This window comes from Mobula hypostoma, chromosome 30, assembly GCF_963921235.1.
Source record: "Mobula hypostoma chromosome 30, sMobHyp1.1, whole genome shotgun sequence".
NCBI lineage: Eukaryota > Metazoa > Chordata > Chondrichthyes > Myliobatiformes > Myliobatidae > Mobula > Mobula hypostoma.
In genome coordinates this window covers 16848292-16875930 of record NC_086126.1, presented here as the reverse complement: position 1 = coordinate 16875930, position 27639 = coordinate 16848292, and the positions used below count along the sequence as shown (strand labels likewise).

The following is a 27639-nucleotide window of genomic DNA, read 5'->3' as shown; positions in this document are numbered from 1 at the left end:
TGACAGGGTGGCATTCAGAACCAAGGGGCATTGACAACACCGAGTGGGAGACAGGGTGGGATTTAGAACCAAGGGGCATCAACATCACCCAGTGGGAGACAGGCTGGCATTTAGAACCAAGGGGCATTGACATCACCCAGTGGGAGACAGGCTGGCATTTAGAACCAAGGGGCATCGACATCACCCAGTGGGAGACAGGTTGGCATTTAGAACCAAGGGGCATGGACATCACCCAGTGGGAGACAGGCTGGCATTTAGAACCAAAGGGCATCGTCATCACCGAGTGGGTGACAGGGTGGCATTTAGAACCAAGGGGCATCGACATCACCGAGTGGGAGACAGGGTGGCATTTAGAACCAAGGGGCATTGACATCACCGAGTGGGAGACAGGCTGGCATTTAGAACCAACGGAAATCGACATCACCGAGTGGGAGACAGGCTGGCATCTAGAACCAAGGGGCAACGTCATCACCCAGTGGGAGACAGGCTGGCATTTAGAACCAAGGGGCATCGACATCGCTGAGTGGGAGACAGGCTGGCATTTAGAACCAAGGGGCATCGACATCGCTGAGTGGGAGGTAGGGTGAGATCTAGAACCAAGTCTTGGTTTACAACATTGTTATACACAGAGTCTCTAAGAACCATGCAAAGCAGAACTCCTGATCCAGACTACAGCAGAGTCTCCCGATAGAAGCAGGATTAATGTTCAGTAAGGGAGACACAAGACTCTAGTGCACACTGGATGTATATTTGTGGACCTTCTGCTGTATGACGTGTTGTGTGTTCAGAGATGCTCCTCTGCACACCACTGTTGTAACGTGTGGTTGTCTGAATTACTGTCACCTTCCTGTCAGTCACTCCCCTCTGACCTCCCTCAGAAACAAGGTGTTTTCACCCACACAGCTGCTGCTTACTACATGTTTTCCTGTTTTTCTCACCATTCTCTGTAAACTCTTAGAGACCGTAATGTGTGAAAATCCCAGGACATCAGTACTGTGTAAAAGTCTTAAGCACTCTAGATTTTTTATCTGGTTTCAGATGGTTTGGCCTGCACAGAGCCCTGATCTCAACATCGTCGAGATTGTCTGGGATTACCTGGAGAGATAGAAGCGAGTGAGAGCGCCAACGTCTGCAGAAGAACTGTGGCAAGTTCTCCAAGATGCTTGGAACAATCTACCAGCTGATTTTCTTATAAAACTGCACAACGGTGTACCTGAGAACTGATGCAGTTTGAAAGGCAAAGATGGTCACACCAAATATTGATACGATTTTTTACTGTTTACTGCTCTTTATAGTACTTTGAGATTTACAAACTTTTCATTGCATTATTTTTGAAAGCATCTTCACTTTACAGAGCTTTATTTTACATGTGCCGAAGACTTTTGCACAGTACTGCGTGTTCACATTTATTTACATTTGATTACTGACGTTTGCACATGTGACGGTTCTGCTAATCGTTGATCAATCATGGCAGTTTGCACTGTTGTCTTTTAAAGTGCAGGTTGTTATTGTGTTGTCTGTTCTGGTTTTGTCCTGTGTTTTTATGCCTGGCACCGAACCACAATCAATTCTGGTGTGTTCCACATACTGGCAATAAAGAGATTCTGATCTTGGCTCCCCTGTGCTGGATGGACAGTGTCTGGACTGCTAGCCAGAACTCCTACTAAGGCCCAACACCATTTCCAATCCACACCTCTCTAGTGATCCCCAGTGAGGTGAATGGAGGAGTCAGGAACAACCAAGGAAGAATGATTCTGAACAACTGCTGCACAAGCAGACACTCCCGTGCAAAAGCCTCATATATAGCGAGGGAGCCTAAGACTTTTACACAGTACTGTATTTACCAACATGGAGCACAGGGAGAGTCTGTAAATTTGGCAGGAACGAAGGATGTTGGGAATGGTGAGGGTGGGGCACCATGGGAGGGGTGTGGGACAGGTGGCAGAGAAGGAGTGTCAGGGGTGGGTAGAGACACACCCAGCCCTGAGACACCAGGCAAGGTCATTTGATTCCGAACAATTGGTTTATTGATCATTACAGAATGTCTCTCTGGTGTTTCCCGCTCCCTCCCCTCTCCCTTCCCCTTTTCCCAACCATGATTCCCTTCTCCCTGCCCCCTTCCCACTCTCAGTCCACAATAGAGACCCAGATCAGAATCAGGTTTATCATCACTCACACGTCATTAATTTTTTTTGTGGCAGCATTACAGTGCAATACATAAAATTAGTCCTGTGCAAAGGTCTTGGGCACCCTGGCTATATATATGTGCCTCAGACTTTTGCAAGGTGCTGTATACTAAACACTGGAGATTCTACAGATTATGGAAATCCAGAGCAACCCACACAAAATGCTGGAGGAACTCAGCAGGTCAGGCAGCATCCATGGAAATGAATAAACAGTTGATGTTTCAAGGCAGAGGAAAGCAGCGTCCATCATCAGAGACCCCCACCACCCAGGACACGTTCTCCTCTCGCTACTGGCATTGGGAAGGAGGTACAGGAGCCTCAGGTCCCACACCACCAGGTTCAGGAACAGTTATTACCCTCAACCATCAGGCTCCTGAACCAGTGAGGATAACTTCACTCAACTTCACCCACCCCAACAGTGAACTGTTCCCACAACCAACAGACTTACTTTCAAAGACTCTTCATCTCATGTTCTCGATATTTAATGCTTAGTTATTCTTTCTTGTATTTTCACAGTTTGCTGTCTGGTTGAACGCCCAAGTTGGCACGGTCTTTCATTGATTCTAGTATGGTTATTGGATTTACTGAATCTGGCCGTAAGAAAATGAGTCTCAGGGTTGTATACGTACTTTGATAACAAAGTTACTCCAGATTTTGATTAGGGATGCCTAATACTGCAAGGTGTCCTGCTGAAGGGCCTCGGCCCGAAACGTCGACTGTGTTCTTTTCCACAGATGCTGCCTGGCCTGCTGAGTTCCTCCAGCATTTTGTGCCTGTTGCTTGGGTGTAGGTTTACAGTGAGATGGGCACCATTCGAAGGGGATGTGAGCGGCAAGTTTTTCCCCACACAGTATATGCAACCAGCTGCCCGGGGAAGTGGTAGAAGTGGGTAGAATTAGAACACAGAATATATTTGGACAGGTTTATGGATAAGAAAGGCTTAGGGCAGGGGTTCCCAACCTTTTTTATGCCATGGACCATGGACGCTAGGTTGGGAACCCCTGACTTAGGGGAATATGGGACTCACTTATGGTCTGCAACGTTGGTAAGACATTGCAGGTTGAAGGGACCGAACATACTGTAATGTTCTATCTTCTGTCATCAAAGGACTCGAGCGGAGAAGAGGCATTCTTTGGCGCAGTTGGGGCAGTGGAAGTGACTGAATGGGGGGGTCAAGGTGGAACTGAGAAAGTGCCGAGCAGCTCTCTCAAGATGGGGAGGAAATGTGGTCTCCTTTAACCTGGTACTGACTACCTGATGGAGTCATGCTTGGAACGAGAGGAGCTCGTTGTTGGAAGGGGACTTTCTGCTGCCGTTAGCATGTTAGGACAGCGTGTGTACAATCGCCACATTGTGCCTCTTTTCTTGCCTGGAACAGCAACATAACAATGCTGCCCTTTGGCCCAGTCACGCGGCAGAGGAGAAACATTCCTTGCATTTTTGTTATTTTTATAAGTGCTTGCTTTCCGGGGGCAGACAAGAGACAAAGGCTCCGATGTAAAGCACAGCCCATGCTCGGCTCTCTTCTGGGCGTCAGCACGAGGCAGTACTGTGAACAGTTGTGTTCGCCCCATTGCAGGGCGGATATAGAGGCTTTGCAGAGGGTGCAGATGAGGTTCACCAGGATGTTAGGCGGTATGTGCTTCGGGAGAGGTTAGGCAAACAAGGGGTTGTAACTTCGAAGAGTACCGGGATCATAGCCCTTCGCACCCCTCCTATCCTTGTACCTGTCCAAACTTCTCTTAAACGTTGAAATCGAGTTCGCATCCACCACTTGTGCTGGCAGCTCGTCCCACACTCTCAGAACCCTCTGAGTGAAGACGTTCCCCCTTATGTTCCCCTTAAACATTTCACCTTTCACCCTTAACCCATGACCTCTAGTTGCAGTCTCACTCAACCTCAGTGGAAAAAGCCTGCTTGCATTTACCTGATCTATACTCCTCATAATCTTGTATATGTCTATCAAATCTCCTCTCAATCTTCTACCTTCTAGGGAATAAAGACCTAACCTATTCAATCTTTCCCTGCAACTCAGGTCCTCATCCCAGCAACATGCTCGTAAATTTTCTCTGTACTTTTTCAAATCTTGTTTACATCTCTCCTGTAGGTAGGTGACCCCATATTAGACCTACCAGCATCTTATACAACCTCAACATAACACCCATCTCCTGTACTCAATAGTTTGACTTATGAAGGCCAACATGCCAGAAGCTTTCCTTATGACCCTAGCTACCTGTGACACCACTTTCAATGGATTACGGACCTTCTCTGAGTGGTGGATCTTTGGAATTCTCTGCCGCTGGGAACGGTGGAGTCCAAACCGTTAATTTAATATCTAAGGATACATTTGTCTGCCAGACCGAGGATCGAGTGTGATGGGGAACTGGCAGTGCAGAGGAGCTGAAATCAGCCATGAACACTTGCATAGACGGTTAGGCCAGATGGTCTGGTGGTCTCCCTAGCTGGTGGGATCTGCTTAGGTACAGGGTGATCAACACCCAAAGACGCTGGAGGAACAGCCAGTGGGTCTGGCAGCATCCATGGAGGGAAATGGACAGTCGACAATTCATGTCAAGACCCTTTATTTGGACTGGAAAGAGGGGAGACTGCCGGTGTAAAGGGACGGAGCAAGAGCTTGCCAGTGACGGCTGGATCAGGTAATCAGGGAGGGGGCTAGGCAGACGAGGGAGAGAGGAGAATGGGAAAGACATCATGAAGATGAGATGTCATGGCAGAGGACACTGGACCATGGAATAAAGGGAAGGAGGTGAAGAAGTAGTGGACACATCATGGGTAAAGCCTCCCAACCACTGAGCAGGTCTGCATGAAATGCTATTGCAGGAAAGCAGCATCCATCATCAGGGACCCCAGCACCCAGGTCACTCTCTTCACTTCTCACTGCTACCATCGGGAAGGAGGTACAGAAGCCTCAGGACCCATACCACCGGGTTCAGGAACAGTTATTACACCTCAACTATCAGGCTCTTGAACCCAGAAGGGTAACTTCACTTGCCCCAGCATTGAAATGTTCCCACAACCCTTGGAACACACACAAAAAGTGCTGGTGGAACACAGCAGGCCAGGCAGCATCTACAGGAAGAGGTACAGTCGACGTTTCGTCAGAACTTTGAAGGGAAGTGGCGTGAAGTGATGGGCAGATGGAGAGGGTGAGGTAGGGGGATAGAGATGAGGTGATGGTTGCTGGAAGTTAGAGAAATCAATGTTCCTGCCAATTGGTTGGAGACTACCAGCACCGAGGATGAGGCACTGCTCTGTTACTCCGTGGCACGCCTCAACTTGGCAGTGGAGGTGGCCTTGGACAGACGTGTCCGTGGCGGAAGTGGCAGGATTGAATTAGCTGGCAGATCCCAGCTGGAGAGAACCAGCTGCTCTACTTATGGCCTCTCGAGGCTGAACGGAGGAAGAGCCGAGGTGTGTTAGCCATCCCTGTGATGAAAGGATAGGACTTTATTCACCGGAGCAAAGGAAAATAAAGGGTGAAGGCGCAGGAGGCTCAGACAGGATCAATGTTGTTCTGAGGTGCCAGGGCAGAGATTTAATAGGACCCGAGAGGCAATCTAGTTCCGTATTCAGTACTCAGTATATTTATTCAGCTATACAGTGTGGTGTAGGCCCTCCAGCCCTTCAGCCCTCGACAAAACCGATGAACCCTAACCTAATGATGGGGAAATTTACAATGACCCATCAACTCAGTCAGCTCCATCACGGGCACTGGCCTCCCCGTCACCCGGGACACGCCCTCTTCTCAGTGCTACCAGGAGCCGGAAGACACGCCCAGCGACTCGGGAACAGCTTCTTCCCCTCAGCCAGCAGATTTCCGAATGGACACTGAACCCAAATAGTTCTCTCCTTCTGCACCACTTATTTAACTTAAAAAAGTATAAACGCTGACTGTAATTTACAGTTTTGTTCTGTATTGCATTGCCCTGCTGCCACGCGATAACAAGTCTCACAACAACACGTGCCGGTGATATTAAACCTGATTCTGACCGATTCACCTACCCGGAGGTCTCTGGACTGTGGGAGGAACCCGGAGCACCCGGGGGAAACCCACACATTCCGCGGGGAGGACGTACGGAGAGAACGGGACCGGAATGGAAGCCAGGACTCGGGAACGCCCCGAGCTGATTGGTGGCTCCCGAAAGGAACAAACTGCCTGAGGAAATGGCCGAAGCTGAAAGGCACTCCGACAGGATACACAGAGCAGTACAAGACAAATGTGGCCAAACGGGACCGGCTCAGGTGGGCATTACAGTGTCTCTGTGCTCAGGGAGATTTAAAGCGGAGGTGGAGAGGATCTCGATTAGTAAGGTTACAGGGAGAAGGCAGGAGGATGGGGTTGAGAGGGATAATAAATCAGCCCTGATGGAACGTCTCAGCAGACTTGATGGGCAGAATGGCCTAACTCTGCTCCCGTGTCCCACGGAAATAAATGTCCCTTTGACAGGATGCCTGACTGAAGTCAGTACAACAGCAACCCTTCTGAAACACCCCAGATGACGCGGGAGTGGACCATTTCAACAAGTGGAACGTCAAATCACCCGAGAAGGAAAGATCAGGGCCTAAGGAATCACATCAAGTTTACAAGTTATTGGAATAATGTGGAGAGCATTGGACGGGATGTGGGGGGGCCGGTCCGCTGGACGGGAAGACGGCTTGGTCCGTGATGGAATGGCGGATCAGACTCGACGGGCCAAATGGCCTAATTCTGATCCCGTGCCTTCTGATGGACTGAACGACCTCCTGCTGTTCCACAACGTGATCCCACTGCCCGTCCGACACTCACCCATGTCTGCAGCACAGCCTCTTGAGCTTGAGTTCTGAGCAGTTGAGCTGGGCAAGTCCGATCAGTATTCCAGCGAAGGTGCCCTACGGAGGAGAGAAACAACACTGAGGCTCGTCTGGTCACCATCAAAAAGCACCCCAAACACTCAGTAATACCCTGTAACACCCCATAACACCACCGTAACATCCTGTAACACTCCGTAACACCCAGTAACACCCCGTAACACCACCGTAACATCCTGTAACACCCTATAACACCACTGTAACATCCTGTAACACCCCATAACACCCTGAACACCCCGTAACACCCCATAACACCACTGTAACATCCTGTAACACCCCGAACACCCTGTAACACCCCGCAACACCCTGAACACCCGGTAACACCCGGTAACACCCCGTAACACCCAGTAACACCCCAAACACCCCGAACACTCAGTAACACCACTGTAACATCCTGTAACACCCAGTAACACCCCGAACATCCCGTAACACCACTGTAACATCCTGTAACACCCAGTAACACCCCGAACACCCTGTAACACTCTCAACACCCTGTAACAGCCCGTAACACCACCGCTCGGACCATGGGGCCATGGATATGGTGGCAGGAATTATGGTAGCTCTTTCATTTCAAGAGTGGGCAGATATTAACGATGAACAGACAGTGGACTGTAATAGTCAATAGTGTCTAATTGAAAAGTGCATGAGAAAGGACTACGGAGACTACAGAGGCCCATACAGAAACCTTCGGCCCGCCACATCTAAGGCATCCACCATGATGGTGAATTTACGGAATTCATTGCCACAGAGGGCTGTGGAGGCCAACTCGTATTGAAACTAGAGAAGGTTCAAAGGAGCTTCACAAAAATGATTCTGAGAGTGGGGGGCGGGGGGTAGGGAAGATGGGCAAGGGGAGGGAGAGGGGAGGGGAGAGAGGGGGGAGAGAGGGGAGAGAGGGAGAGATGTACTGAATGAGTCCTCTCTGTTACCTAATGACAGCATCACTCACTTGATCCATGGTTACGTGCTTTCCGTGATAGTCCAGCCAGATGGGTACCTCTGAGGTAAATCGGAATTCCCTGTCCAACAGAGAGACGGCGTTATAACTCAGACCCACATTGCTGTTCTCTCAAAGCCCGACACGTGGTCAGTCAAGGTCATCACATTATTACCCACACTCTACACACCGGCCCACGGGGGAGATCGAGTGGTCTCCAGATAGTGAATCCCAGACGCCTGTACTGGACAGAACACAGCACAGGATGACCCACCATGTCCGTACTGACCGGGAGATCAAACGGGACAACAGGATGTCCCACCATGTCAGTACGGACCGGGAGATCGAACGGGACAACAGGATGTCCCACCGTGTCTGTACTGACCGGGAGATCGAACGGGACAACAGGATGTCCCACCGTGTCTGTACTGACCGGGAGATCGAACGGGACAACAGGATGACCCACCATGTCAGTACGGACCGGGAGATCGAACGGGACAACAGGATGACCCACCGTGTCTGTACTGACCGGGAGATTGAACGGGACAACAGGATGTCCCACCGTGTCCATACTGACCGGGAGATCAAACGGGACAACAGGATGATCCACCATGTCCGTACTGACCGGGAGATCGAACGGGACAACAGGATGTCCCACCGTGTCTGTACTGATCGGGAGATCGAACGGGACAACAGGATGTCCCACCGTGTCTGTACTGACCGGGAGATTGAACGGGACAACAGGATGATCCACCGTGTCTGTACTGACCGGGAGATCAAACGGGACAACAGGATGTCCCACCGTGTCTGTACTGACCGGGAGATCGAACGGGACAATAGGATGTCCCACCGTGTCTGTACTGACCGGGAGATCGAACGGGACAACAGGATGTCCCACCGTGTCTGTACTGACCGGGAGATCGAACGGGACAATAGGATGTCCCACCATGTCCGTACTGACCGGGAGATCGAACGGGACAACAGGATGACCCACCATGTCAGTACGGACCGGGAGATCGAACGGGACAACAGGATGTCCCACCGTGTCTGTACTGACCGGGAGATCGAACGGGACAATAGGATGTCCCACCATGTCCGTACTGACCGGGAGTCTATGTTCTACACTCTGACAGTCAGAAGAATCGGGGTGACCTTACTGTTTGTGACGGTGGGAGGTGGGCGTTAATGCCAGTTGAACAGTGTTTCTCTCCACAAACATTACTTCAGAAAGCCTGTCCTTATGCTGTTCTCTAAACTCCCTTTACATTCTGTGTTGATATACAAGGTGCCTAGGGGGCACGATAAATTTTAAAATTCATGTTTTGATTTACTTCCGTTCTATACGTGGCTTCAGGTTACACACTGAGATGTTTTCACGAGTGGGAGAGTCTCAAGCAAGGGGACATACAGCACTGCACAACAGCCTTAATCACTCTCTCTCACACACACACACACACACACATTTTTAATTTATAAAATATATAATTTATATTGCTGTGGGAGGGGTGTGGGACAGGGGGCAGAGAAGGAGTGTCAGGGGTGGGTACAGACACACCCAGCCCTGAGACACCAGGCAAGGTCATTTGATTCCAAACAATTGGTTTATTGATCATTACAGAATGTCTCTCTGGTGCTTCCCGCTCCCTCCCCTCTCCCTTCCCCTTTTCCCAACCATGATTCCCCTCTCCCTGTCCCCTTCCCACTCTCAGTCCACAACAGAGACCCAGATCAGAATCAGGTTTATCATCACTCACACACGTCATGAAATGTGTTTTTTTTGTGGCCGCAGTACAGTGCGATAAATAAAATGACTACAGCACTGTGCGAAAGTCTCAGGCCCCCTGACTATATAAAGGTGTCTCAGACCTTTGCACAGGACTGTAGTTACAAGATTTGGGGATGGTCATTTACAGAACAGCAGAGCACGGCCCTTCGGCCCTTCATGCCTGCACTGACCACGGTGCCATGGTCTATTATCCTGTGTCTGTCACAAGTTGAACAGAGGTGAATGGGTCAGCCAATTTAAACCACATTCAAGGCTCTTTGGGTCTGTCCAAAGCCCAACTGAGCCAGGGCAGAGACAAACAATGGACAACTACTTGACGATCTTGCTGTGACTCGACTTGTTTGCACAATCAGCCTCCCATCCAAAGGAACCAAGGAGATACAGACCCTCTCCACCTCTATAAAACCCTGTTTACACCACACTGTGCTCACTTCATGTCAGCTCATTATAGGAAGGGTGCAGAGGACATTCACCAGGATGCTGCCTGGATTAGAGAGGGCGCAGAGGAGATTTACCAGGATGCTGCCTGGATTAGAGAGGGTGCAGAGGAGATTCACCAGGACGCTGCCTGGATTAGAGAGGGTGCAGAGGAGATTTACCGGGATGCTGCCTGGATTAGAGAGGGTGCAGAGCAGATTTACCAGGATGCTGCCTGGATTAGAGAGCGTGCAGAGGAGATTTACCAGGATGCTGCCTGGATTAGAGAGCGTGCAGAGGAGATTTACCAGGATGCTGCCTGGATTAGAGAGGGTGCAGAGCAGATTTACCAGGATGCTGCCTGGATTAGAGAGGGTGCAGAGGAGATTTACCAGGACGCTGCCTGGATCAGAGAGGGTGAAGAGGAGATTTACCAGGATGCTGCCTGGATTAGAGAGGGTGCAGAGGAGATTTACCAGTATGCTGTCAGGATTAGAGAGGGTGCAGAGGAGATTCACCAGGACGCTGCCTGGATTAGAGAGGGTGCAGAGCAGATTTACCAGGACGCGCCTCGATTAGAGAGGGTGCAGAGGAGATTTACCAGGATGCTGCCTGGATTAGAGAGGGTGCAGAGGAGATTTACCAGGATGCTGTCTGGATTAGAGAGGGTGCAGAGGAGATTTACCAGGATGCTGCCTGGATTAGAGAACATGTCTTCTCAGGACAGGAAGAGTGAACTGGCGCTTTTGAGCAAGGGAGGATGAGAGGTGACTTGTTAGAGTTGTACAAGATGATAAGAAATATTGGGAATGTGGCCAGCCAGCATCTTTTTCCAGAGACAAAAATGCATTAGGGTTCACAAGAATGATTCCTGGAATGAAAGGCTTATTGTAAGAGAAGTGATTGATGGCTCTGGGCCTGTACTCATTTGAGTTTAGAAGAATGAAGGTGTGTGGGAGGGAATCTCATTGAAACCTATCAAATATTGATGAAGTGGATGTGGAGAGGATGTTTCCTATAGTGGGGGAGTCTAGGACCAGAGGACACAGATAGAGTGGATGTGGAGAGGATGTTTCCTATAGTGGGGGAATCTAGGACCAGAATGCACAGATCGAGTGGATGTGGAGAGGATGTTTCCTGTATTGGGGGAGTCTAGGACCAGAGGACACAGATAAGAGTGGATGTGGAGAGGATGTTTCCTATAGTGGGGGAGTCTAGGACCAGAGGACACAGATAGACTGGATGTGGAGAGGATGTTTCCTATAGTGGGGGAATCTAGGATCAGAGGGCACAGATAGAGTGGATGTGGAGAGGATGTTTCCTATAGTGGGGGAGTCTAGGACCAGAGGGCACAGATAGAGTGGATGTGGAGAGGATGTTTCCTGTATTGGGGGAGTCTAGGACCAGAGGACACAGATAGAGTGGATGTTTCCTGTATTGGGGGAGTCTAGGACCAGAGGACATTGATAGAGTGAATGCGGAGAGGATGTTTCCTATAGTGGGGAGTCTAGGATCAGAGGACACAGATAAGAGTGGATGTGGAGAGGATGTTTCCTATCGTGGGGGAGTCTAGGACCAGAGGGCACAGATAGAGTGGATGTGGAGAGGATGTTTCCTATAGTGGGGGAGTCTAGGACCAGAGGACACAGATAGAGTGGATGTGGAGAGGATGTTTCCTATAGTGGGGGAGTCTAGGACCAGAGGACACAGATAGAGTGGATGTGGAGAGGATGTTTCCTATAGTGGGGGAGTCTAGGACCAGAGGACACAGATAGAGTGGATGTGGAGAGGATGATTCCTGTATTGGGGGAGTCTAGGACCAGAGGACACAGATAGAGTGGATGTGGAGAGGATGTTTCCTATAGTGGGGGAGTCTAGGACCAGAGGGCACAGATAGAGTGGATGTGGAGAGGATGTTTCCTATAGTGGGGGAGTCTAGGACCAGAGGACACAGATAGAGTGGATGTGGAGAGGATGTTTCCTGTATTGGGGGAGTCTAGGACCAGAGGACACAGATAGAGTGGATGTGGAGAGGATGTTTCCTATGGTGGGGGAGTCTAGGACCAGAAGGCACAGTCTCAGAATAGAGGGATGTCCATTTTAAATGGAGATGAGGAGGAATTTCATTTGCCAGATGGTGGTGAATCTATGGAACTCGTTGCATAGACGGCTGTGGAGGCCAAGTCATTGGGGTGTATTTAAGGTGGAGGGTGTCAGGTTCTTGATTAATTGGAGAAGGCAGGAGAATGGGGCTGAGAGGGAAATGGATCAGCCATGACTAAATGGGCTGAATAGCCTAACTCTGCTCCTATGTCTTTAGGTCTGATGGAGATGGTTAAAATGAGAGAAGGTGAATAGAGGAAAGTGCGGGGGGGGGTGGGGGGATGTCACAGAGAAGGTTGGGTGTACTGAATGCCCTGTCAGGGGTGGTGATAGAGGCAGATACGTTAGGGACTTGAGAGAGAGTGCGAGAGACAGACAGCGGAGAAAGGGCGAGAGAGAGCGCAACAGAGAGGGCGACAGAGAGAGCGAAACTTCTGCTAATTGGGGCATCCACTTAATTAGGCAAAAATGTAGAGGTCCGGATGTGTCCCAGCTAACCAGAATCCACTGTATTTCTGATTACATAGTTTTCTTATTATACATTGCAACATACTGCTACCACAAAAAAATAAATTTCATGACATGTGTGAGTGATGATAAACCTGATTCTGATCTGGGTCTCTATTGTGGACTGAGAGTGGGAAGGGGGCAGGGAGAGGGGAATCATGGCTGGGAAAACGGGAAGGGAGAGGGGAGGGAATGGGAAGCACCAGAGAGACATTCTGTAATGATCAATAAACCAATTATTTGGAATCAAATGACCTTGCCTGGTGTCTCAGGGCTGGGTGTGTCTGCACCCACCCCTGACACTCCTTCTCTGCCACCTGTCCCACACCCCTCCCACGGCGCCCCACCCTCACCATTCCCAACATCCTTTGCTCCCGCCAGATTTATAAACTCGCTCTCCACTACACGTTATACAGTACTCTGCAAAAGTCTTAGGTACTCTGGCTCCATATATACCAGGGGTGATTGATAAGTCCGTGGCCTAAGGTAGGAGGAGTCAATTTTAAAAAACCTTGCACATTTATTTACACAGTTCGTCCAGCGATTGTGGTACAGATCCCTTCTTTGTAGAAGTCCGCATCTTGGACCTCCAGAAAGTGGTCCACAACAGGGGTGATTGATAAGTTCGTGGCCTAAGGTAGAAGGAAATGAGTTATTAAGTTCAAACTTTCTACATTTTCACTCAAAGAGTTGAACTGCATGTGCATGTAACGAGAGCTGTATAACTCAATCACCCCTGCTGTGGACCACTTCTACAAAGAAGGGATCCGTATGCTCCACGGCCACTGGACTAAGTGTGTACATGTTGGAGGGGACGATGTTGAAAAATAAATGTGCTAGGTTTTCTAAAATTGACTCCTTCTACCTTAGACCACAAAGTTATCAATCACCCCTCGCATAGGTGTGCCTAAGGCTTCTGCACAGCACCATGTGTTCATTCTGCAGTTAGATCAGGACGTTTATCTCGTCCGACCAGATTCCTCTGCAGTAACGTTGTCATCTGATGCTCAGTTACATCTGCGGTTTGTGTGAAACGAAGGACTGCTGTTTCTCTGCTCTCGACCGTGTCTGTGACCCAGCCACCGGTTTTGTTCGCCTCCTCCCTGCCGTCGTCTCCCCAGACCTATCCAATCCAACCTCCAACCTCGCTTTACAACCTCTCCCGCCTCGAACTGCAACGTTCTTTTGGGATGAGTACCCAGGCGAGGGAGGGGAAGGAGGAACCCCTGACCCCACGGTCACAGGATGAAAGTGCAAACTCCACACACACACACACACACAGTGCATGAGGTGGCTCTCTGGAGCTGGGAGGCGACCATGCTGCCTTTGATTCAAACATAAGCCGCACGCGTGTGGGGCAGCCAGTCCGGGCGAGGCACACCTGAAATAGATAGGCTGCTCAGAGGACGAGGCGCTGGATGAGGAACTGTGCTCGCTGAAGGCTGTCTCCATCGAGGCGGTCATCTCAGGCAACTCCAGGCCACTCTGGCAGGGTTCTGTCTCCCTGCCGATGGAATCGGCCTCGAAGATTCCACTGCCCCGCTGGCTGGATTCAGGTTTGGCTGCAACACAGAGAAGGGGCAGAGGCAATCTGTGAGACTCACCTGGAAAGTACATGTGCTTGAACCAACTACCCACGCATGCTCAGCCAGTGAACGGTCACCCGACACATCTCCCCACATTCCCATCGGACCCTAGATCCCACTCACCGGCACATCTCCCCACATTCCCATCGGACCCCAGATCCCACTCACCGGCACATCTCCCCACATTCCCATCGGACCCCAGATCCCACACCCCGGCACATCTCCCCACATTCCCATCGGACCCTAGATCCCACTCACCGGCACATCTCCCCACATTCCCATCGGACCCCAGATCCCACACCCCGGCACATCTCCCCACATTCCCATCGGACCCTAGATCCCACACCCCGGCACATCTCCCCGCATTCCCATCGGACCCTAGATCCCACTCACCGGCACATCTCCCCACATTCCCATCAGACCCTAGATCCCACACCCCGGCACATCTCCCCACATTCCCATCGGACCCCAGATCCCACACCCCGGCACATCTCCCCACATTCCCATCGGACCCCAGATCCCACACCCCGGCACATCTCCCCACATTCCCATCGGACCCTAGATCCCACACACCGGCACATCTCCCCACATTCCCATCGGACCCCAGATCCCACACCCCGGCACATCTCCCCACATTCCCATCGGACCCTAGATCCCACACCCCGGCACATCTCCCCACATTCCCATCGGACCCTAGATCCCACTCACCGGCACATCTCCCCACATTCCCATCGGACCCTAGATCCCACTCACCGGCACATCTCCCCACATTCCCATCGGACCCTAGATCCCACACCCCGGCACATCTCCCCACATTCCCATCGGACCCCAGATCCCACACCCCGGCACATCTCCCCACATTCCCATCGGACCCTAGATCCCACTCACCGGCACATCTCCCCACATTCCCATCGGACCCTAGATCCCACACCCCGGCACATCTCCCCACATTCCCATCGGACCCTAGATCCCACTCACCGGCACATCTCCCCACATTCCCATCGGACCCTAGATCCAACTCACCGGCACATCTCCCCGCATTCCCATCAGACCCTAGATCCCACACCCCGGCACATCTCCCCACATTCCCATCGGACCCTAGATCCCACACACCGGCACATCTCCCCACATTCCCATCGGACCCTAGATCCCACTCACCGGCACATCTCCCCGCATTCCCATCGGACCCTAGATCCCACTCACCGGCACATCTACCCGCATTCCCATCGGACCCTGGATCCCACACCCCGGCACATCTCCCCACATTCCCATCGGACCCTAGATCCCACACCCCGGCACATCTCCCCGCATTCACATCGGTCCCTAGATCCCACACCGCGGCACATCTCCCCACATTCCCATTGGATCCTGGATCCCACACCCTGGCACATCTCCCCACATTCCCATCGGACCCTAGATCCCACACCCCGGCACATCTCCCCGCATTCCCATCGGACCCTAGATCCCACACCCCGGCACATCTCCCCGCATTCCCATCGGACCCTAGATCCCACACACCGGCACATCTCCCCGCATTCCCATCGGACCCTAGATCCCACACCCCGGCACATCTCCCCACATTCCCATCGGACCCCAGATCCCACACCCCGGCACATCTCCCCACATTCCCATCGGACCCTAGATCCCACACCCCGGCACATCTCCCCGCATTCCCATCGGACCCTAGATCCCACACCCCGGCACATCTCCCCACATTCCCATCGGACCCTAGATCCCACACACCGGCACATCTCCTCACATTCCCATCGGACCCTAGATCCCACTCACCGGCACATCTCCCCACATTCCCATCGGACCCTAGATCCCACTCACCGGCACATCTCCCCACATTCCCATCGGACCCCAGATCCCACACCCCGGCACATCTCCCCACATTCCCATCGGACCCTAGATCCCACACACCGGCACATCTCCTCACATTCCCATCGGACCCTAGATCCCACACCCCGGCACATCTCCCCACATTCCCATCGGACCCTAGATCCCACACACCGGCACATCTCCTCACATTCCCATCGGACCCTAGATCCCACACCCCGGCACATCTCCCCGCATTCCCATCGGACCCTAGATCCCACACCCCGGCACATCTCCCCACATTCCCATCGGACCCTAGATCCCACTCACCGGCACATCTCCCCACATTCCCATCGGACCCTAGATCCCACACCCCGGCACATCTCCCCACATTCCCATCGGACCCTAGATCCCACACACCGGCACATCTCCTCACATTCCCATCGGACCCTAGATCCCACACCCCGGCACATCTCCCCACATTCCCATCGGACCCCAGATCCCACACCCCGGCACATCTCCCCACATTCCCATCGGACCCTAGATCCCACACCCCGGCACATCTCCCCGCATTCCCATCGGACCCTAGATCCCACACCCCGGCACATCTCCCCACATTCCCATCGGACCCTAGATCCCACACCCCGGCACATCTCCCCACATTCCCATCGGACCCTAGATCCCACACCCCGGCACATCTCCCCACATTCCCATCGGACCCTAGATCCCACACCCCGGGGCCAGTTCACCTGCAGACCCGGCACATCACTGGAGGAGACAGAGGAGATCCCGGTGGAAACCCATGCAGTCAAAAAATATACAAACTCCATGTACAAATAGACACATGTCGACACACCACACAGAGGGACAGACAGACAGACACACACCACAGACAGGCACACAGACACACACACACACACCACAGACACGCACACAGACACACACACACCACACACACGCACACACACACCACAGACACGCGCACACACACACACACACACCACAGACAGGCACACAGACACACACACACACACACACCACAGGTAAACACACACACGCACACACACACACAGACACACACCACAGACAGGCACACAGACACACACACACCACACACACGCACACACACACCACAGACACGCATACACACACACACACACACACACACACACCACAGACAGGCACACAGACACACACACACCACAGACACGCACACACACACACACACACACACACACACACAGTGCTGGAGGTGAGAACTGAACCGTGCTTTCTGGAGTGCTGAGAAAGCAGCTTGACCTGCTCTGTCACTGCGCCACGCTCCTGCCAATGGTACTCAGGGCTGGTGAGGCAGAACACAAATACCACACAGAGCAAATCAAACACAGAGTCACAGAACACCACTCCACAGGTGGCCCTTCAGCCCATCTAGTCCATGCCAAACTGCCTAGTCTCATCCACCTTCACCTGGACCATACCCTCCACACTCCTCGCATCCATGTACCTATCCAAACTTCTCTTAAATGCTGTATTCGAACTCACATCCACCACTCGCACTGGTAGCTCGATCCACACTCTCACCCACCCTCTGAGCGAAGAAGTTCACCCTCATGTTCCCCTTAAACTTTTCACCTTTCACCCCTAACCCATGACCTCTGGATGTAGTCCCACCCAACATACCCAGAATGGCAGGCAGTGACTAGTGGGGTACCGCAAGGCTCAGTGCTGGGACCCCAGTTGTTTACAATATATATTAATGACTTGGATGAGGGAATTAAATGCAGCATCTCCAAGTTTGCGGATGACACGAAGCTGGGTGGCAGTGTTAGCAGTGAGGAGGATGCTAAGAGGATGCAGGGTGACTTGGATAGGTTGGGTGAGTGGGCAAATTCATGGCAGATGCAATTTAATGTGGATAAATGTGAAGTTATCCACTTTGGTGGCAAAAACAGGAAAACCGATTATTATCTGAATGGTGGCCGATTAGGAAAAGGGGAGGTGCAACAAGACCCGGGTGTCTTTATACACCAGTCATTGAAAGTGGGCATGCAGGTACAGCAGGCAGTGAAAAAGGCGAATGGTATGCTGGCATTTATAGCAAGAAGGTTCGAGTACAGGAGCAGGGAGGTACTACTGCAGTTGTACAAGGCCTTGACCACATCTGGAGTATTGTGTGCAGTTTTGGTCCCCTAATCTGAGGAAAAACATCCTTGCCATAGAGGGAGTACAAAGAAGGTTCACCAGATTGATTCCTGGGATGGCAGGACTTTCATATGATGAAAGGCTGGATCGACTAGGCTTGTACTCGTTGGAATTTAGAAGATTGAGGGGGGATCTGATTGAAACGTATAAAATCCTAAAGGGATTGGACAGGCTAGATGCAGGAAGATTGTTCCCGATTTTGGGGAAGTCCAGAACGAGGGGTCACAGTTTGAGGATAAAGGGGAAGCCTTTTGGGACCGAGATTAGGAAAAACTTCTTCACACAGAGAGTGGTGAATCTGTGGAATTCTCTGCCACAGGAAACTGTTGAGGCCAGTTCATTGGCTATATTTAAGAGGGAGTTAGATATGGCCCTTGTGGCTAAAGGGATCAGGGGGTATGGAGGGAAGGCTGGTGCAGGGTTCTGAGTTGGATGATCAGCCATGATCATAATAAATGGCGGTGCACGCTCGAAGGGCCGAATGGCCTACTCCTGCACCTATTTTCTATGTTTTTATACCCCTCATAATTTTGAAAACATCTATCAAATCTCCTCTCTATTTTCTACGTTCCAGGGATTAAAGTCCTAATCAATTCAAACCTTCCTTATACCTCAGATCCTCCAGACTCAGCAACATCCTTGTAAATTTCCTCCATGTTCTTTCAATCGTATTGATAGCTTTCCTGTAGGTAGGTGACCAAAACTGCACACGATACTCCAAATTAGGCCTCACCAACAGCTTATACAACTTCAAAGTCAACTGGTGAGGTAATTCCTTTGAGATGGAATCGAACTGCCCCTGGAGGGACGTAGACATTTGTGAGACTGCACTTGGAGTTCTGTGTACAGATCTGGTGTCGGCCAGTTATAGGAAGGATGTCATTAAACTGGAAAAGGTGCCAAAAGAGTGACAAGGATGTTGTCAATCTGGACTGGAGGGCTTGAGTTTTAAAGAGAGCTGGGTAGGCTGGGACTGTTTGACAGAGTGATGGAGGCTGAGGGATGACCTCACCGAGGTTTATGTAAACTTGAGGACATTCTTTTTCCCGGGGTGGGTATGTCTGAAACTAGAGGGCACAAGTTTAAGGTGAGGGGGGATGAGTTAAAGGGGACCCGAGGGCAACATTCCCTCTAATGTGGTTTTTGTCAGTTTTTTTTTGTCTTGGTTTGTCTTGTGTTTCTGTGATATCATACTGGAGGAACATTGTATCATTTCTTAATCCATGCATTACTAAATGACAATAAAAGAGGACTGCGTGTCCTCATAATGTAATCTAATCCTTTATTGCGCTGCGCAAACCAACCAGTGCTCTGAGCAGGAAATGTTCACACAACCTGAAAACTACACGGTCCTTCAAATGTCTTTTTATAATTTCCACATCAAACTAACACAACCCAAGCAAACAATGTCGGGCAGTCAAAACAACAGGCAAGCATAATGGCAAAAGCAAGCTGTTTTGACTAGATGGCACTGACGTTCAGCAGTCTGGCGGTTTATGAGATACTGACTTCCATTCTGAGTTTACTGTTACAATTTGTAACAGTGTTGTAATTTGAAACCCTGACAATGTAAATACGTTTAAGTTCTAAAATGTTTCAAAGTAAAGGTTATGGTACGTTTGTTACTTAGAAAATTTACGGATCACATGAATCCACAATTACAGGGTATTTCACAATTGTATTAGCATAGATTTCAAAATCGTATTATTATATAAAAGAAAATGCCAGCTGTGTGGCATCGAAGGCTATGTGCACGGGAGCATTTCAGTTACTGCGTGGCCATGCAGCTTAGAGGGAATAGTGCCCTAGGGCATTTGTTTTTCCACAATCACTGCAGAGGAAGTGGTCGAGGGTGGTTTAAAAGATACTTGGACTGTTAGGAAAGGCTTAAAGGGATATGGACTAAACAAGGGCAGAAGGACTAGCTTAGGAAATTTCTTGATCTGTTGGTCTGAAGGGCCTAGCTGTAAATCCGACAAGTACCAGTCCCAATCCAAAAACAATGCTTGCCGATGGGCTCACAGGGCAGCCAGCCCTCGGAGCTGAGAACTGCTGGCCAGAAAGAATGACAGTCTACAAATCAGTGAATTCAAATGAATCAAGGACAAAGGAAGCAGACAGACTAATTGTCTTTGTTCTTGCCGCATGCTTGGAGATGGAGGCTGCCACTTTGTGAAGAGACTCTATTCTCCGTTTTGTGAGTTTGACAAGCTGGGCTTGATCAATGTTTTAAAGACACAATGATACTTCAGGTAATCTGCTGGACTGGAGATCATTTCCAAATAAGAAGTTATTTGTGAGATGTTCTTTGGTTGGCTATAACATGCAGATTTGTGAATACTGGGGCTGATGCCTGCCTGGAGTGACTCGAGCTCATAGCTGATTGAGAACAAACAGCCATAAATTATCGACTGTCACTTGATGGGAAGAGGGCAATAATGGTTGCTGGCTTGGAGCAGAGCCAATAACAAGGTGTTAAAGGGCAGACACATGGCCTGTGACCAATGACACTAGAATGCGATATTTGAATTGATCAGGAATGGATATAAGATTGGATGCTGTGTGTGTGCCGGAAGTGGTAACTTCGAAGAATAACTATCACAGATACAAGTGTGAGCCACCTTGTGTGAAACACGTGGTGAGTGAGTTGGGACAACGAGGAATGCCTGGCCAGCGTAAACTCCTTTGCCCGAGTAATACCTTTCCTACTCTTTGACTATTCAGGAGAGTCAGGGATACTTAGTGGGTGTGCACGCAAGGTACTTATTGTATGAATTCACTAACTTGTTAGCTTAAACAATAAAGGTACTTGTCAGTAAATATAGATCTCTCTGTGCCTCTGTGTTGTAAGAGATATTTTTTAACAACAGAACAATGCCAGCAACGAAGGAGCTGCCCATGCCCGGCATTCCTACCTTCTACAGCTGAATCCACAGGAACGACGGGATTGATTCCAGTTGCAAACGTAGTGAAGAAGTCTTTCAGGAAGAATAAGGCATCCTGAGCAACGAGAGGGCAAACAAAATTAAATTGAGAAAGGATCCAGTGCTTTGAGTAAAACTGACCCACAGCCAGAACAGACAGGAGATTAACATGATGCAGCTGCCCCCCCCCCAACCCCGCAGTACAACTCACTTTCCACTGTCACTTGTGCAAACTTTGTTCATTGATATAAACAGAGTCAGCTCTTCTGGCCCTTCGATCCGTGACACTCCAGAAATCCCCAACAAGCCCGATTTAACCCTAATCTAATCATAGGACAATTCACAACCACCAAATTAGCAGACCCGCGACGTCTTTGGACTGTGGGAGGAAAACGAGGCAACAGGAGGCAACGCACACATTCCACGGGGGATGGCCGGTGTAGGGTGGAGAGGGGAGACAGCGTAGGGAGGAAAGGGGAGACGGTCAGTGTAGGGAGGAGTGGGTAGACATCCTCAAGGTTGTTATAGCTGGGGGTGGCTACGGGGATCCGCTCCCAGTACCTATTAAATGCTCCCAATAAATGCCCCTCAAATAGCCTCTGAAAACCCAGTCCAGCTCCAACATATGGCTCAGCTACTAACCCCAGGGAACCGTTTTTCTTGCCAGAAGGGGCAATGCCGGGTTACTGGTGCCTTAAAACCAGTCGTTTTGGGCAGATGGGGCTCGTCAGCTGTGGTTGGGTTGGCAACTCATCTAGAAAGAAAACTCTGATCTCAGACCTCCGCTGCCTTGTGGCTACACCCGCTCATGGGGAAGGCTTTGGCAGTAAACCGCAAGGGAAATATCCGGAGCTGGAGTCCCTAAGGCAGTGTAGATCAATGTTGAGTTCAACGCTGACTGGCAACTCCTGCTGGTGCCAAACTGCATCGGTCTCTGGTTCACCAGCTGTGTGGAGAGGGGGAGCCTGCTACACGGGTAATGGCTTGCTCTCCGTATCGTACTGCCCTGGCTTGTGTATCAGGTAGACAGCTAGGGTGCAATACCCACGGTCAAACCTGATGAACCGAGGGCCTCAGTAACTACTTGCAGAAGTACGTTGCAACTTGAGGAGTCAGAGGCCTGGCTTGACCGGATTAAGAAAAGGGGCAGTCTCAACCGGGCAGCAAAGGAAGCCCACTGGCTGCTCCTAGCTGGAGGAGGGGTGAGGCACCCGAGGTTCCTGGACGAGGGGTGAGACACCTGAGGTTCCTGGAGGAGGGGTGAGACACCTGAGGTTCCTGGAGGAACGGTGAGGCACCTGAGGTCCCTGGAGGAGGGGTGAGACACCTGAGGTTCCTGGAGGAACGGTGAGGCACCTGAGGTCCCTGGAGGAGGGGTGAGGCACCTGAGGTCCCTGGAGGAATGATGAGGCACCTGAGGTCCCTGGAGGAGGGGTGAGGCACCTGAGGTCCCTGGAGGAGGGGTGAGGGACGTGAGATTCCTGGAGGAGGGGTGAGGCACGTGAGGTTCCTGGAGGAGGGGTGAGGCACCTGAGGTCCCTGGAGGAGGGGTGAGGCTCCTGAGGTCCCTGGAGGAGGGGTGAGGCACTTGAGGTTCCTGGAGGAGGGGTGAGGCACCTGAGGTTCTGGAGGAGGGGTGAGGCTCCTGAGGTTCCTGGAGGAGGGGTGAGGCACCTGAGGTTCCTGGAGGAGGGGTGAGGCACCTGAGGTTCTGGAGGAGGGGTGAGGGACCTGGGGTCTCTGGAGGAATGGTGAGGGACCTGGGGTTCCTGGAGGAACTGCAGGCCAGGGTCTCCAGTAGTATCACAGCCGGTGGCTTGGAGTGACAGTCTGCAGGTGCTGATGGACACTGCCACTGATACTTTGGCCAACAGGACCAGTGAGGCAGTGGCAACCAATCTGCGGCAGGAAGAACTACCCTGCCGGAGGGAGGGAGGTGGAGGTGGAGAGAGGGAGACACACACACACACACACACACACCCAGGGGAAGTTCGATGCGTTCCGGCCGGCCACTGACCTGGTCAATATTGAGGCGTAGGGGCATCAGGGAGACTCGTAGGCAGCACTCGGGGCCTCCGAGCCCAGACTCCGGCCTGACGTGGAGGGCCTTGATGGTCAGCTGGAAAACAACAATCCACATGGGCACAAAGACTCCCCACGGCAGTCCCACCCCATTACCGCCGGTCAGTCTGGGCTCCAGGGTCTGGGGAACAGGCATAAAGACTCCCCACGGCAGACCCACCCCATTACCGCCGGTCAGTCTGGGCTCCAGGGTCTGGGGAACAGGCACAAAGACTCCCCACGGCAGTCCCACCCCATTACCGCTGGTCAGTCAGGGCTCCAGGGACTGGGGAATTGGCACAAAAACTCCCCACGGCAGACCCACCCCATTACCGCTGGTCAGTCTGGGCTCCAGGGTCTGGGGAACAGGCACAAAGACTCCCCAAGGCAGTCCCACCCCATTACCGCCGGTCAGTCTGGGCTCCAGGGTCTGGGGAACAGGCATAAAGACTCCCCACGGCAGACCCACCCCATTACCGCCGGTCAGTCTGGGCTCCATGGTCTGGGGAATTGGCACAAAGACTCCCCACGGCAGACCCACCCCATTACCGCCGGTCAGTCTGGGCTCCATGGTCTGGGGAATTGGCACAAAGATTCCCCACGGCAGTCCAACCCCATTACCGCCGGTCAGTCTGGGCTCCAGGGTCTGGGGAATTGGCACAAAGACTCCCCACGGCAGTCCCACCCCATTACCGCCGGTCAGTCAGGGCTCCAGGGTCTGGGGAATTGGCACAAAGACTCCCCACAGCAGACCCACCCCATTACCGCCGGTCAGTCTGGGCTCCAGGGACTGGGGAACAGGCACAAAGACTCCCCACGGCAGTCCCACCCCATTACCGCCGGTCAGTCTGGGCTCCAGGGTCTGGGGAACAGGCACAAAGACTCCCCACGGCAGTCCCACCCCATTACCGCTGGTCAGTCAGGGCTCCAGGGACTGGGGAATTGGCACAAAGACTCCCCACGGCAGTCCCACCCCATTACCGCCGATCAGTCAGGGCTCCAGGGTCTGGGGAATTGGCACAAAGACTCCCCACGGCAGTCCCACCCCATTACCGCCGGTCAGTCTGGGCTCCAGGGACTGGGGAATTGGCACAAAGATTCCCCACGGCAGTCCCACCCCATTACCGCCGGTCAGTCTGGGCTCCAGGGTCTGGGGAATTGGCACAAAGATTCCCCACGGCAGTCCCACCCCATTACCGCCGGTCAGTCTGGGCTCCAGGGTCTGGGGAATTGGCACAAAGACTCCCCACGGCAGTCCCACCCCATTACCGCCGGTCAGTCAGGGCTCCAGGGTCTGGGGAATTGGCACAAAGACTCCCCACAGCAGACCCACCCCATTACCGCCGGTCAGTCTGGGCTCCAGGGACTGGGGAACAGGCACAAAGACTCCCCACAGCAGACCCACCCCATTACCGCCGGTCAGTCTGGGCTCCAGGGACTGGGGAACAGGCACAAAGACTCCCCAAGGCAGTCCCACCCCATTACGGCCGGTCAGTCAGGGCTCCAGGGACTGGGGAACTGGCACAAAGACTCCCCAAGGCAGACCCACCCCATTACCGCTGGTCAGTCAGGGCTCCAGGGACTGGGGAACTGGCACAAAGACTCCCCACGGCAGTCCCACCCCATTACCGCCGGTCAGTCAGGGCTCCAGGGTCCAGGGAATTGGCACAAAGACTCCCCACGGCAGTCCCACCCCATTACCGCCGGTCAGTCTGGGCTCCAGGGACTGGGGAACAGGCACAAAGACTCCCCACGGCAGTCCCACCCCATTACCGCCGGTCAGTCTGGGCTCCAGGGACTGGGGAATTGGCACAAAGACTCCCCACGGCAGTCCCACCCCATTACCGCCGGTCAGTCTGGGCTCCAGGGTCTGGGGAATTGGCACAAACACTCCCCACGGCAGTCCAACCCCATTACCGCCGGTCAGTCTGGGCTCCAGGGACTGAGGAATTGGCACAAAGACTCCCCACGGCAGACCCACCCCATTACCGCCGGTCAGTCTGGGCTCCAGGGACTGGGGAATTGGCACAAAGACTCCCCACAGCAGACCCACCCCATTACCGCCGGTCAGTCTGGGCTCCAGGGACTGGGGAACAGGCACAAAGACTCCCCACGGCAGTCCCACCCCATACGGCCGGTCAGTCAGGGCTCCAGGGACTGGGGAACTGGCACAAAGACTCCCCAAGGCAGTCCCACCCCATTACCGCCGGTCAGTCAGGGCTCCAGGGACTGGGGAACTGGCACAAAGACTCCCCAAGGCAGTCCCACCCCATTACCGCCGGTCAGTCTGGGCTCCAGGGTTTGGGGAATTGGCACAAAGACTCCCCACAGCAGTCCCACCCCATTACCGCCGGTCAGTCTGGGCTCCAGGGACTGGGGAACAGGCACAAAGACTCCCCACGGCAGTCCCACCCCATTACCGCCGGTCAGTCTGGGCTCCAGGGACTGGGGAATTGGCACAAAGACTCCCCACGGCAGTCCCACCCCATTACCGCCGGTCAGTCTGGGCTCCAGGGTCTGGGGAATTGGCACAAACACTCCCCACGGCAGTCCAACCCCATTACCGCCGGTCAGTCTGGGCTCCAGGGACTGAGGAATTGGCACAAAGACTCCCCACGGCAGACCCACCCCATTACCGCCGGTCAGTCTGGGCTCCAGGGACTGGGGAATTGGCACAAAGACTCCCCACAGCAGACCCACCCCATTACCGCCGGTCAGTCTGGGCTCCAGGGACTGGGGAACAGGCACAAAGACTCCCCACGGCAGTCCCACCCCATTACCGCCGGTCAGTCTGGGCTCCAGGGACTGGGGAACAGGCACAAAGACTCCCCACAGCAGTCCCACCCCTTACGGCCGGTCAGTCAGGGCTCCAGGGACTGGGGAACTGGCACAAAGACTCCCCAAGGCAGTCCCACCCCATTACCGCCGGTCAGTCAGGGCTCCAGGGTCTAGGGAATTGGCACAAAGACTCCCCACGGCAGTCCCACCCCATTACCGCCGGTCAGTCTGGGCTCCAGGGACTGAGGAATTGGCACAAAGACTCCCCACGGCAGACCCACCCCATTACCGCCAGTCAGTCTGGGCTCCAGGGTTTGGGGAATTGGCACAAAGACTCCCCACGGCAGACCCACCCCATTACCGCCGGTCAGTCTGGGCTCCAGGGACTGGGGAATTGGCACAAAGACTCCCCACAGCAGACCCACCCCATTACCGCCGGTCAGTCTGGGCTCCAGGGACTGGGGAACAGGCACAAAGACTCCCCACGGCAGTCCCACCCCTTACGGCCGGTCAGTCAGGGCTCCAGGGACTGGGGAACTGGCACAAAGACTCCCCAAGGCAGTCCCACCCCATTACCGCCGGTCAGTCAGGGCTCCAGGGACTGGGGAACTGGCACAAAGACTCCCCACGGCAGTCCCACCCCATTACCGCCGGTCAGTCAGGGCTCCAGGGACTGGGGAACTGGCACAAAGACTCCCCAAGGCAGTCCCACCCCATTACCGCCGGTCAGTCTGGGCTCCAGGGTCTAGGGAATTGGCACAAAGACTCCCCACGGCAGTCCGACCCCATTACCGCCGGTCAGTATGGGCTCCAGGGACTGGGGAATTGGCACAAAGACTCCCCACGGCAGACCCACCCCATTACCGCCGGTCAGTCTGGGCTCCAGGGACTGGGGAATTGGCACAAAGACTCCCCACGGCAGACCCACCCCATTACCGCCGGTCAGTCTGGGCTCCAGGGTCTGGTGAACAGGCACAAAGACTCCCCACGGCAGTCCCACCCCATTACCGCCGGTCAGTCTGGGCTCCAGGGACTGGGGAACAGGAGCCCTGATCAACTGCCCTGATCAATCTCCACTACCCTTCGAACCGAAACGTCTCACACCATGACCTTTTCCGAGGAACTTCACCTCCTGGGGTGCAGGACCACCAGCACTGCAGACAGTGGAGGACCCACAGGGTAGCATCAGCTTTGATCCAGCCCCTCAGAAACCTCTGAGCATCACTGACCTCCCACTCAACACACCCCGCCATCTTCAGGGATGGAGGTCCACACGGTGGGCCCACTGTTCTGCACAGATCAGAAATGGACCACCTACTCTGCACAGCCTGGCCTCAGGCATGTCACACCAAAGCCCAGTGTTAAATTTCGTCTGCCAGGGGACTGCCCAATTCACCAGCCCTCTGGTCCTGGACTCCCCCACTATAGGAAACATCCTCTCCACATCCACTCTATCTGTGTCCTC

At 52.9% G+C, this 27639-nt stretch overlaps 1 protein-coding gene across 5 annotated transcripts in view; it reads right to left on the bottom strand.

Moving 5' to 3' along the window:
• Positions 1-27639, bottom strand: part of atg2a (autophagy related 2A) — a 320380-nt gene that overhangs the window by 13088 nt on the left and 279653 nt on the right. For all 5 annotated transcript variants that reach the window (XM_063036273.1, XM_063036274.1, XM_063036277.1 and 2 more), the window contains exons 34-38: positions 23353-23454; positions 21327-21411; positions 14187-14367; positions 8005-8074; positions 6994-7076 (exon numbers count right to left, since the gene is read on the bottom strand). In XM_063036273.1, the coding sequence (XP_062892343.1) occupies positions 6994-7076; positions 8005-8074; positions 14187-14367; positions 21327-21411; positions 23353-23454 (521 nt within the window). The remainder of the gene's footprint in view (positions 1-6993; positions 7077-8004; positions 8075-14186; positions 14368-21326; positions 21412-23352; positions 23455-27639) is intronic.